The sequence below is a fragment of the Terrapene carolina genome, unplaced genomic scaffold (assembly GCF_002925995.2).
Source record: "Terrapene carolina triunguis isolate 2854851 unplaced genomic scaffold, T_m_triunguis-2.0 Scaffold951, whole genome shotgun sequence".
Taxonomy (NCBI): Eukaryota; Metazoa; Chordata; order Testudines; family Emydidae; genus Terrapene; species Terrapene triunguis.
The window spans coordinates 6,188,869-6,202,601 of NW_020665302.1; the positions used below are offsets into that span (position 1 = coordinate 6,188,869).

The following is a 13,733-nucleotide window of genomic DNA, read 5'->3' on the forward strand; positions in this document are numbered from 1 at the left end:
AGCTTTTATCTTAAAAAATTTCCAAGTTATGATGATCTTGCCATATTTTTTACAAAAGTTCACATCTATTGCTTATCAAATTCAGACTCCTGTATTTTCTTTTCCTTTCTAACTCTCTCTCTCTCTCTCTCTCTCTATATATATATATATACACACACACACACACACACACACACACACACATATATATACACATATAGTTATATATATAACCACCTATTAAATCTAATCTTATTGAAATAGCTATGCAAAATAATCTTTTAGATAACCAGTGCACAATGGAAATTACTATTCTACAACATATACAATCTCACTTTTTTCCAAAAAAACAAAAAGTAGCAGAAAAACGGTAGTTAATGTAGTTCTTGTGAGATTAATAAAAATTCTGAAATAGTTAAGAACCTTGAATAACTCTCACTCTCTACTTGAAACTTAGCCTCTTCTTTGGAGGAGGAGGAATGGAGAGAGAAGAGTTTATTTTTGTAGCCTCTAAAGGTACCTTTTATTACTAATAGTTTTTCTTCTGAAATTTCCCTTTTAGTTGTACCACACTTTGTAGCAGTTTCAAAAGAAAACTTCAAATATGAAAAGATTACAAGTGCAATACTAAAATATCTGACACATGGGCCTTGACTAATAACAGAAATTAAAGCAATCTTGAAGTACCACATACTACAAATGGTATGGGGAAAAAATATCAATGTATTCAGTAGTTTCTTCAATCAGTTCAGAATGATGCATCATTAACTACAAGCTGTTGATGTGGGAGTATATATATTCCCTTAGATGACAACTATAAACCTCCAATATTTTTGTTAATATGAAAAAAGAATATCCAAGTGCCTATGTGAAAACCAGAAACAAAATTCTCATGGATTCTCCCATTTAGAAATGAGATGGATTCATTAAAATGAATTATACACTGGCTGCATGTAACATAAAACCAGTTCTAAAGAGTGGGGAGAGAGACTTGTTTAAAAGGGGAAACAAAACAAAATGAAGACATCTTGCACAGACATAGTAAAGCTCTTGTCAATCTCATGTGTGTAAGAGGAGTTGGCACTTTCCCATGAAGCAATTTCTTAATCCCAAATGAGGACACAATAGCCTCATTTAATATGCCTTCTTACAAAAAAGTTTATTTTGTCTAATCCAGACCTTAACTAGCAATCATTACACTCCAATTAATGGACTGTAGAATCCAAGGGTGACAGCACAATTTTGCAAGTTAAAAAAAAATTGAATTCTCATTTAGTTAACTGAAAGAAGTAAAAATTTAATGATCTCAAAGCTATTAAAACAATGTGTGTTCTGGAGAATTAAGAAAACAAATCTCTTAAATGTTCTTATTATCAGTAATCAGCAAGGAGATAGATTTTTCAATAGCTAATGGCTTTCCAGTAGTGGGATTTGTTTATTTTTGTACTACAAAGATTCTTGTAACTTCTACCCTCACAATTCAAACCCTCTAAATTACCACTATTATTTTCAGCTATACCTTAGTATTTTTTACATTAAATAGTAATCATTATTTAGTTGATACTGACATCTGCTTTTTAAACTGAAAAGCTTCCAAAACATATACAAAATTCTATTTTTAGCTAGATTTTATTCATTCTTGTGTAAGCACACTCCATTACAATACAATTGCCTGAGGGCAGGATTAAACCACAGTTCCATCTTTCAACATAGGCAGGATTTTAACTGTATTGCCAAACCACGCAAAAGTATTGAATAACCACAGATAAGCTCTCTATCCCTAATGATTTACCTGCACAGAATAAGCCATTTTGGTTCACAGAATTTCCTTCAAAACACTAACATCCTGCAACCAATATTGTACAGTTACCAGTATCTTCAGTTTGAGAGAATATCTTCAAAGGACTCATTGGATGTAAAAGCAAGGGTTTGGCTCAAGAATCAGACACTGAGAACAACAGCAAAAGAAAAGACTAAAACCACAGGAAACAAAGGGTTTGACACACAGGATTATAGTGCCAACTTGATCAATTATGTTTAGGAAAGGATGAATCTGACAATGGATTCTTAGATAAACCAGATCTCGCGCTACAGATAAACTTTTCATTATAGTTTACTATAAACTTTAATTCCTGGAACATATGAACAAATATGACCACATCATTTGTGGAATCAGAAGTAGAATTCTTGATGAATCAGTACAGAGATACAGAATCACACCTGAGCCTTTTCCTTTCTCAACACAGTTGTGATGATTGCCATCATTTTCCACGAACACTTGCAATGCTGATTCAAAGTCAAAGTGGACAATGTAAATCAGAGAGGAAGCCCCCTATTAACTAATGGGGACTAGGATCAACAGGAATATAATACAAAGAGTTTGAACATTTAATGACTGCAAGGAAATCCCCCAGATCCAATGGTAAAATTAGTGATTTGGCAGATTTCATGCATACGTTTCTATCGCCAATGGAAGGACCATTTTATTAATAACACATTAGGTAGTGTAGATTAGATCCTTTCTGGGAGGTATCTGTGGTATTTAAGAGGGCAATCTGATATGAAAAGGAAGCAATGAATTAGATTTCACACCCTCACTGAGCTAAGGGGAATAAGAAATTCTATTGTTATTGAAGCACCCAAGAAAGCCAACTACAATTTCAAGAAGCAGAACTGGAAATTAGTAGCAGGCATAAGACTCTTCTTGAACATTTATACCTTTTGTCTGCAAGCCTCTAGCTCAGACATCAGTGGGTCAAAAGGACTTGGCACATGTCCTCCTCAATGAACACTCCAATCTTCTTTTGGATCTTATTAGGACTGTCTACTCTTAACAGGAGGGAGGATTTTCCACAGAGGAACCAGATGGGATTTTTAAGTTAAAGAAACAAACCCACCATTGTGTTGGGTGATTTATGGGAGTTCTGAAAGTGAACTTAAAACAATCAGATCTCAAGAAATAAGAGCAGCCAGCCTAAATTTGACAGTAAGGTCCCTTGACCATGAATCTAGCCGTACAGCTTTTCTGGTAATGCTATGGAAGCCCATGCTGCATATAGGTAATTAACAGTTTTACACATCTCTGTATAAAAGGTATAGTAATATAAATTAAACCACCAAATTAGAAGCTAAGTGCACTTATGATCAATCATCACTGAAGTATTAAACCCAAACTTAACTCTGACCCCCTTTCCCTTCACACACTTTACACCACACAGCTTCGACCATGACAGAACAAGGAGCAATGGTCGCAAGTTGCAGTGGGGGAGGTCTACGTTGGATATTAGGAAACACTATTTCAATAGGAGGGTGGTGAAGCACTGGAATGCGTTACCTAGGGAGGTGGTGGAATCTCCTTCCTTAGAGGTTTTTAAGGCCCGGCTTGACAAAGCCCTGGCTGGGATGATTTAGTTGGGGATTGGTCCTGCTTTGAGCAGGGGGTTGGACTAGATGACCTCCTGAGGTCCCGTCCAACCCTGATATTCTATGCACCATCTACTCAAAATAAAATGTACAAAAACAGAAGTGTACCCTCCAACTCATCTTTGAATGGCAATACAAAATACCTACTCTTAAACTTAATATAGATATCAAGGACCTATCCAGCAGCATTGTTTCTAATCTATGTGACTATGCACACCACAAACCCTTTATACTCTCATGGTTCAGATAAGCGCTGTACCACATAAACAGTGGGGGACAAGGTTTAAGATGCCCACATCAGTAGGTTGCACACTTAAAAGTACAGAGACAAAGCCACAAGACATTACGGGGGGGTTAACCCTTTCACAAATCATTAAATCTTATAAGTTTTGCTTTACTACAGACTGTTAACATGCTCATTTGTGAACTCTATACCTATTTCTTAAGGTGAGGAGGAAGTAACATGGGGTTATAAAGTGCACAGGACCCATGCAACAGATAGCAAATAAGTTGTTTATGGACTTCTACATGCTTTTTGAGATACACAGAGGCTGACACACACTATGCTCCTGAGATATCTGCCAGATACTGAAGGACCATTAAGATGTTATTTCAGAACATTTTTTAAAAAATTAACATTGGATTTAGAGTGTCAAAAGACACAAACATATAAAATGAAATCCATAAAGTAAACTGGAACTTTCAGACCCTCCTTCTTTCTGAAGATATGCAATGACAAAAAAGAATTTGAAAGTTTTCAAACTTGCGAAGACACCTAATTTCCTCCCGCCCACCCAAAATGTCTGTTAATTTGTTTTGTTTTAAAGACAGGGATAGAAAAAAGTTATCTTCCTTCCCTCACCACAAATACATATCTGTAGTTCGATTGCAATGTTTAAAAAACAGTTTGGTATAGAGGAGGGTGGGGTGCGTGCAAAAAAAACCCAAACAAACTTATTATAGGGGAAAAAGTCACTACTGCTACTCCATAAACCATAAAAACATTGCATAAAGTTTAAAAGCAACTACTTTACTATTTATCTGATGGCAGCATTTAACTATCTACATGTTCATCCACCAGTTTTCCAAAAGTAAGTGCTCTTTTTTGCTTTCCCTTATATTACAAAAACAAACTCATAAATCAAGAGAATTATCAACAAAACCTGATTCCCTCCTGCAAGAATATATTAAGCAAGTCTTCACTATTTTAAAAGCTTTTTTAAAAAAAGAGTTCCTCGTGTAAACTTTCTACTAACTATTATAATTAGAAGCAAAACTGTGGCATCAATTATACAATGTTCTATAAAATTAACTCCTCTATTTCAAACCAGGATGGATAAAAACCATGATTGGGAGGGGGAGTTCTGTTTTATTTAAATCACAAATTTATTTACATCAATTTTATTTAGATGTTGCTAGTTCTTTATTTTTCATTTTATAGCCCTAAATTGATAGAGCAGATATTTTGTTCTTGACTCCAACGAGAACCTGCAGAACCGGAATTAATTTGCAAACTGGACACGATCAAATTAGACCTGAATAAAGACTGGGAGTGGATGGGTCACTACAAAAACTAAATTTCCCCATGCTAATTTCCCCCTATTGTTACTCACACCTCCTTGTCAACTGTTTGAAATGGGCCACCCTGATTACCACTACAAAAGTCATTTTTCCTCCTTTTGATAATAGCCCACTTTAATTGAATTGTCTCATTAGAACTGATCCCCCACTTGGTAAGGCAACTCCCATTTTTTCATGTAATATATTTATCTTCCTACTATATTTTCCACTCCATGCATCTGATGAAGTGGGTTTTAGCCCACGAAAGCTTATGCCCAAATAAATTTGTTAGTCTCTAAGGTGCCACAAGTACTCCTCGTTGGTTTTGCTGATACAGACTAACATGGCTACCACTCTGAAACCTTTCTTTAATTAGTTTCCTATTATTAGAATTTCAGACTTTACACAAAGATTTTCTACTAAGAAATTTCATACTGAAAATGTTAATTCTACTCTGAAAAAGAAAAATCCCCAGGACCTCATGAATACCCTTATTATGGGGAGAAAAACTCAAAACTGATAAACGGCGTGCACATATTTGCAACCGATACCAGTTTCTGATATACTGAAATTCCACAAGTCAAAGAAACTAAAATACTTCAACCAGGTTATATTCTTCCATATAGGGCCTGCACTTTGAAGTTGATGGGAACTGTGCTCCCAAATCACTTAAGTGCTTTTGAAAATTCCACCCTTAGTTGCCTAAATAGAGTTTAGAAACTTAACTTTAACTTTCAGTTGACATTTCAGGCAGTGTGTACTAAACATTCACAACTAACTCTAACATATTGAAAGTCTACATAACTTTTCATTGTTACTACTTAAATGATTTTGTTATAAAATGACAAAGATATTAGTCCACTAAGAGAGGAATATTTAATAAAAATACAATTTTAAACCCCAATGATGCAAGAGCAATTTAAGCATATGCATAGTCCACTGAAGTGGACTATGCATGAGACTATTCATGTGAGTAAAGATACATACCTGTGTAATGGTTTGCAGGATCAGGACTCTAATTCTAAAAAAAAAATGGTTTTGAACAAAAATGTGTTCATACAGCAGTTTTGTAAAATTCAAATAAGATCTAACTGATGTGGGTTTAAAAAAAAGTATAATTTGGTTAATTATAAATTTTTATCTAAAGTTGCAAAATCACAAATTCTCAAATTCATTTTTACAAAACCTCCACCTGATTATTTTTAATATGCGATTTTTAGATCATGATTTAAAATCACTCCACTCTCTTTAAAACAATATGCAATGTCTAATTAAAAAATGAAATGATTACAATCAATGGTCTTATGTTAAAATCTGTACGATTCTATCAGTCGATAATGAACCAGTGGCCTACCATGGTGTTAAGGGTCTATATGCTTCCAGAGTTGCTATCTTTTAGGTGATATGTACAAAGTTGACCACTTAGTAATAAAAGATCCAGTGGAACTTTTGGCAGGAGTATGATATGCTAATCTCAGTGTTTTGTCTCAATTTTAATTTGGGAAATTGCATTCTATCTAAATTCTCCTGCAGTGTTGATTAGATTCTTTACTTTTGTCTTAAATTATTTTGTAGCTCTATTGTGTGTTCTTAAACAATTGCAGGTATTCCACCCCAGAAATGACTGCTTTTCTGTAATGGATGTTGCAATTCCAGTCACCGTGGAATCACTGTGATTAAATGGCACACCACAATACCAATATATTGTATTTTTTGAACAATTAAAGCAGCATAAGTATAATTAAGGACAATTAGTAGCAGAATGTAATAAACTTGCTTGTGATGTATGAAAAGCACATTAAAGCAGTGATTTCATACTCTTACAAATGGAGATGAAGATTCTAAATAAATACATTAAAAAAAAGAAAAATGTGGCAGGAGGTGTTACTTCTCAGTTTCTTGCAACTACCCATCCAATCAGTGGCAGTACTTCTGTCCCCTCTTCTCAGGGTCTCTCTTCTCTTCCATATTCAGTCTCCATGTATTTCCTCCACAGAATATGCGTGAATTGCTCCTACTTTCCCCTTCACTAACCTCAACATCTTTCTCTTTCCACACATCTCTCCCTACAATCATTTTGTTTCAGAGGCTTCCTTTCTTTCCCTTTTGTTTGAGGCATCATTAGCAGTAAAGAATAATGATCACCCAAAGTGATAGTGGCTGTACTAGAGTACAACTGCACTTTCCTAGTAATGCTGGCAATGTGAAATTGACTACACGCATACAATTTTAGTCAGTATGACACTGCTGCTGGAAAGGTGCCACTGTACAGAATTCACAGACTAGATCATGCTTAAAAATTTTGTTCTTGGTTGCTTCATAAAATGCTGGACAACACAGTTCCCTTGATCCTGTGCCAAATTTAAACCCACAACAAAGTGATAATATTTTTTATTTGCTATATGCTATTCCAAACCATATCAAACAATCTCATCAGAAATTACATGTCTCAAGGTACTGTTATCTCTGGAAGCAATAACTATTACAATGCTGTTACCTATAACATGAGGTGTAAACCAGCTATACCATTTTACAATAAAAATAGAAAATGCAAGCTGCAATTTCCTTCTAATAAAAAGATCACTTAACTCACTTAAGTCCCACACTGCATTTGAAATATTAAATAAATGACATTTCATAAAGGGAATAAGTATATATTATTAAAGCTTAGCTGGGTAAGTAGGAATGTCACCCGCGCCTTCACTCAGAACAGGTGCCTCATAAAAAATTAACATTAGTGGAATAGCTTGATGCAGCACTTCTGAGCCATCTCTTTAATTATACATGACTGCATTGCTACCTGCATAAAATAGGCCTAGAGACACACAGAAGGCCCCTCAGTTCTGAGATTTCACAGGTTACATTGCCAAGAAAACAATCTGGTATTCATGAAAACATGAATTCTGTAAGGATGTGAGTATGACAATGTTAGTATGTTACAAAACAGGATAAAAGTAGTACAGCAATACAATAGGCCACGCCCCAAAAATTATATGGGAGTGGGGACAACTATGCACGGTGGACAAACACAGCAAAGTGTACATTTAGACTAGTCTGCAAGGTTTACTGCTTTATAGTTGTTTTGGTGGCAAAGACTACAGAGAAACTTATGGCAAGAGCCAAGTTGCTCCTTGGTTCTTACTGTACGTTTTTGATTCCAAAATGGTCTAAAAATCCTTCAAACACTGTTTACAGAATTAGGCAACTGAGCACCCTGAAAATGTGAACAATTTTTTTTTTAACCGTTGATGGAACTAGGGAAATTAGGTATATAAGGAGTAAAAGTCCATCTCTGAAAGGAAAAGTGGATAAGAGTTAAATAGGAGAAAAACACAATGTGGAAAAAATTAAGGAGAAAATTAAGGAACAGCTAAAAAGAGTCTCCTAATAGTAAAGGAATGCAAAAACCTTAGACTGAGATTTTCAAAGCTGACTAGAGATTTAACCATATAAATTCCATTGAAATTAATGGGAGTAGTCAACTATAAAAATCTCAACTATATTTCTTAAGAAACCAGGTTTGCATTCTTTGAGGACAGGGAGCTGGGAAAGCATATTTGGTTGTGATGTATAAATATAAATAGTATATTAAAAGGATATAAGTTAAAGCTTCAACATAAACTATAAAGAATATATAATATTTTTTCTACTTGATAGCCCTGCAATTTAGACTTGGGATTTAAACATCTTGATGGGTTTTTCTGATTCATGTATGTGCATCAAGCAGGAATGTCTGATTTTATTCTTATTAAAAACAAAACAAAACACTGGGAACCACCAAAAATCATCAAGGTGTCCAATTCCTAAATAATAACTGTGGGATCTTTGTTACCCTTCTACTCCCTATCTCTTTCCTTCCTTTTGTCTGTCATATTCACCTGTTGCATCTTTTCTCCATTTAGGCTCTAAATGTGTAATGATATCAACATGGCAGACTAGGCAACCATGAAGAACCCCACTGATTTAAATGAGATACCATGGGCTTGAGTTGACTCTACAGGGCAGGTGCCTTTGTTCTATCAGCTAATTTCTAATTACCTTAGACTATATTTTAAATTATGTAAACATGTACTTACGCTAACTTTACAAGCACATTTGAGTTTCCACTAAAACATAACCATTAACAAGCCAAACCCCAAGTATCCCAAGCCCATTTCAATTCTTGTCTTGTGGTTCATTTGCAAATGAGTACCACCTGCAATGTTGAATTTATATGCCTTTTAAGAATTCGGTATACATAAACTGTAACTAAGTCAAATGCAGAAGTTACTTTAAAACCTTCCACTGTAGAGTCAGAGATTTACAAGGAATAAAACAACTTACTATGCAGTTCACGATGTATCACATCTACTAGGTTTGGTTCATCTCCCCACCAGAATATCCATAACTCTTTACAATCCGGTTTGACATCACGACGCCATACACACAGTAAATTGGCCTGCAGGCAGCGGATGAAGCTGAGCAGAATTGGATCATCCTGGGCTGGGGCTGAAATGATGGGGCCACAATCCCCATGACCTTCAAAATTGTACCTACGCCATTTGATGCCCGTGAGTTCAGCCTGAAGAAGGAAAAAAAAAAATCATTACGTTATTTTGCTTTAAAAGTAGTTTATACTCTGGTTTTATATTATTTTTCTGATTTTGTACTTTAATTCCTGTGTTTCATTTTTCAATTTACAATGGTAAAATTATTGCTGCTGTGTCTAAACACTTCAATGGGCATCCCCACTTCCCCCTTGTTCTAACAAAACAAGAAAAACAAGATTTTAGGGCAAATAAAAACATTTTTAGGAGCAAAACATAGTAAAAATCTAGTTGAACTGTAGACGTCATTGTTTCACAACAACCAGATTGTCATCATGTCAAGCTGGTTCACTGCATTTCCCAAAACATTTATTAAAGTCTCTATTATGGTTCCCCACTGTGCTAGGTACTGTACAACTGGTCACGATCCCTGCCCTGAAGAGTTTACAATCCAAGGCCTTGTCTACACTACAGGGTAAATCGACATAAATTACGCAACTTAACTTGAAGTAGTTTACATCAAGTTACCATGTGTCTACATCGCGCTATGTTGGTGGGAGACGCTCTCGCGTTGACATAGTTTCCACCTCTTGTTGAGGTGAAATACTGAGGTCTATGGGAGAGTACTCTCCCATTGACTTATTGCATCTTCACCAGACTAGCTAAATCAGGGATTCTCAAACTGGGGGTTGGGACCCCTCAGGGGGTCACAAAGTTATTACATGGGGGGTTGCGAGCTGTCAGCCTCCACCCTAAACCCTGCTTTGCAGCCAGCATTTATAATGATATTAAATATATAAAAAACTGTTTTTAATTTATAAGGGGGCTCATAGAATCATAGAATATCAGGGTTGGAAGGGACCTCAGGAGGTCATCTAGTCCAACCCCCTGCTCAAAGCAGGACCTAATTCCCAGACAGATTTTTACCCCAGTTCCCTAAATGGCCCCCTCAAGGATTGAACTCACAACGCTGGATTTAGCAGGCCAATGCTCAAACCACTGAGCATCCCCCCCCCGGGTCACACTCAGAGGCTTGCTATGTGAAAGGGGTCAGCAGTACAAAAGTTTGAGAATCACTGCGCTAAATCAATGCCGCTGCATCAATTGCAGCAGCGCCAATTTAGCCTGCAGTGAAGACAAGCCCTAAAAGTCACAAACAGAGGAAAGGTATGGAATAGGGATGAAACATGCAGTGAAAATGAATACTGTGAAGAATTGGTACAGCTTTGTTAGTAACAGGGCTTGCTGGTTATAGGTTTTAAACTTTTAATTAGGGGTATATGTAAAGCAAGGAATGGCAGTTACAAAGGAATTAGTAAGAGCCAGTGAATAAGAAATGGAAAAAGCAGAATCACAGCTTCATCACCTGCCTAACCGGGCAGAATTTTGTAAACCTCATAGCAAAGATGAGTCTTAAGAATAGGGTTGCCAACTTTCTAATAGCACAAAAATGAACACCCTTACCCTGCCCTGAGGCCCCACCCCTGCCACCTCCCTTCTCTGAGGCCCCACCCCCTGCTCTCTCCATCCCCCCCCACCCTCACCCACTTTCACCAGGCTGGGGCAGGGGATTGGGGTGCGGAAGGAGGTGAGGGCTCCCGCTGGAGGTGAGGGCCAGAAATGAGGGGTTCAGGGTGTGGGAGCAGGCTCTTGTCTGGGACAGGGGTTGGGGTGTGGGAGAGGGTGAGGGCTCCAGCTGGGGGTGAGGGCTCCGGGGTGGGGCCAGAAATGAGGGGTTCCCGGTGTGGGAGGAAGCTCCAGGTTGGGGATTGGGATGCGGGAAGGGGTGAGGGCTCTGGCTGGGGGTTCAGGCTCTGGGGTGGGGCCGGGGATGCGGGTTCTGGGGTGCAGGAAGGGGCTCCGGGTTGGGGCCAAGGGATTCAGAATGCAGGAGGGGGCTCTGGGCAGGGGACTGTGGTGCAGGCTCTGGGGTGGAACCAGAAATGAGAGGTTCACAGTGTGGGAAGTAGCTCTGGGCTGGGGGTTGGGATGCGGGCTCCGGCTGGGGGTGAAGGCTCTGGGGTGGGGCCGGAGATGAGGGGCCTGGGGTGCAGGAGGAGGCTCCTGGTTGGGACCAAGGGGTTCAGAGTGCGGCCGGGGATGAAGGGTTTGGGATGCAGGAGGGAACTCAGGGCTGGGGTGCAGGAGGGGGTGCAGGCTCCAGGAGGGAGTTTGGGTGCAGGAGGGGGTTCCGACCTTGGGTTAGGGGTTGGGGTACAGGAGGAGGTTCAGGGTCTGGGTTCCGGCCAGGCAGCCCTTACCTCAGGCGGCTCCTGGTCCGCAGCGTAGCGGGGCTAAGGCAGGCTCCCTGCCTTCCATGATTTCAGGAAGAGGCCAGCATGTCTGGCTCCTAGGCGGAGGGGCCAGGGGGCTCTGCATGTTGCCCCCGCCCGGAGCACCAGCTCTGCAGCCAGCCAATGGGAGCTGCAAGGGCCGCACCTCCGGACACGGGCAGCGCACAGAGCCCACTGGCCTCTGTGCCAGCTGCTTCCAGGAGCCACACTCAGCCAGGGCAGGTAGGGAGCTTGCCTTAGCCCCACTTCGCCACCGACCGGACTTTTAGCGGCCTGGTCCGCAGTGCTATCGGAGCCGCCGAGTCCCTTTTCGACCTGGCATCCCCTACTTAAGAAGGGATATGAAGGAGAATAAAGTAGTAACTGAAAATGTGTTTGGAGCGGTCTTTTCCTATGCAGAAGGGGTGGGCTAGAAGAAAGTGTAAAAGTGATTAAGGGGGAAATAACGGATTAGGGACCATACCTTCCCCTTTCCCCGTACATCAAGGTTAACACAGAAACTAAATAAGATGCTGATGTGGTAAGAGTGATGATTGCAACAACAGTATTTTTAATCAAATTGAGAAGAGTACGGTTGCAGTACTCCAGCCCAGAAAGGAGGAGGAGATGGCAGTAGTCAATTCATGAAACAAAGAAAGGACAGGTTTTAGAAACGTGCTGACAAAGAAAGGACAGGTTTTAGAAATATTGTATAGGAAGAAGAGGCAAGATGCATGCACTGCCTAAAATATGTGGTTTTCAGCGAAAGGGCTGAATTAAGGACAATGGTGCTGCTCACAATGACAGAGAAAGCAGGGGAAGAAGAAAACAAAGACTGTTTTGGCCATGTTGCATTTAAGATGACAACTCCATATCCACAAATTGATGTAAGACAGTCAGTCTGTGATGCTGGATTGGAGGGAGGAAGATATAGTACTACAGCAGAGAGCCAGAATTATGAGTCATTGCCGTAAGATAGAAGTCAAAGTCAGGTCCACATTAAAAAAAAAAAAAAAAAAAATTACCTAGATATAGGGCCTAAAGATAAACAAGATGAGGGAGACCAAGGATAGGACCTTGGGAGATGCCTAAAGAAAGAGAGGAGAGAAGAGAATGACAACCCACTAAAGACAATAAAAGAGCAATCAAGGAGACAAGATGAAGCCACAAAACCAGTGGAGGAAATGATTTTAAGACGTAGGGATTGGCTGACTATCAAAAACCATAGAGAGGTTGTGGAGAATAAGGATACAGTCCAGCATGGAGATTTGGCCAAAAGAGTCTTTAGACTTTGGTGAGAGACGTTTCAGTGGGAAGCCAAGAGTGAAAGCTGGGACAGGGGTGGGTCAAAGATGGAAGTGAAGGAAAGCAGTTGCAGACAGCACATTCAAAGCATCTGAAGATGAAGAGAAAAGGATTTGGACAACAGCTTGAGGATGAGGTGAGGTGAATGATTTTTTTTTTTTTTAAGACAGGGAAGGCAAAGCATACTTGTACTGAGAGGGGAAGGAACCTGATGAGAGTGAAAGGGCAAGGAGAAAAGTGAGAGAGGACCTAAGAGACATTAAGAGATTGAGGGAAGGGATGTCACTGGCACAAGAAAAGGAGACCAGGGAGAAAGACTCAGTGTTGACTACAGGTGTGGAATAGAATGGAAAGAGTGTGGAGCAAGGAACAGAGAGGCCATGCCAAATATTACATTTTTTTCTATGAAGTAATCTGCAAAATCCTGCAAAGACAAAAGAGAGCAAGAAGGAGGGTTGTGCTTGAAAAGCATCAAAGGTGATGGGGAAAGGTGGCTTGGGTTGACAGTGAAGGATTTAATGAGGGCAGAGAAGTAGAGCTATTTAGCTAAGCAGGTAACAAAAAACAACAAAACCAGTGAATTTGTAGGGGAGGAAGTTAGCATGGCTTCAGAACTTTTGCCAGAGATGGTTCAGCAACACGGGTACAAGAACAGAAAAAAGTGGAT

General features: G+C 39.2%; 1 protein-coding gene across 1 annotated transcript in view; it reads right to left on the reverse strand.

Moving 5' to 3' along the window:
• MED13L (mediator complex subunit 13L) overlaps nucleotides 1–13,733 on the reverse strand; it is a 388,191-nt gene that overhangs the window by 343,522 nt on the left and 30,936 nt on the right. The window contains exon 2 of the mRNA XM_026661254.1: nucleotides 9,286–9,523. Within this exon, the coding sequence (XP_026517039.1) occupies nucleotides 9,286–9,523 (238 nt within the window). The remainder of the gene's footprint in view (nucleotides 1–9,285; nucleotides 9,524–13,733) is intronic.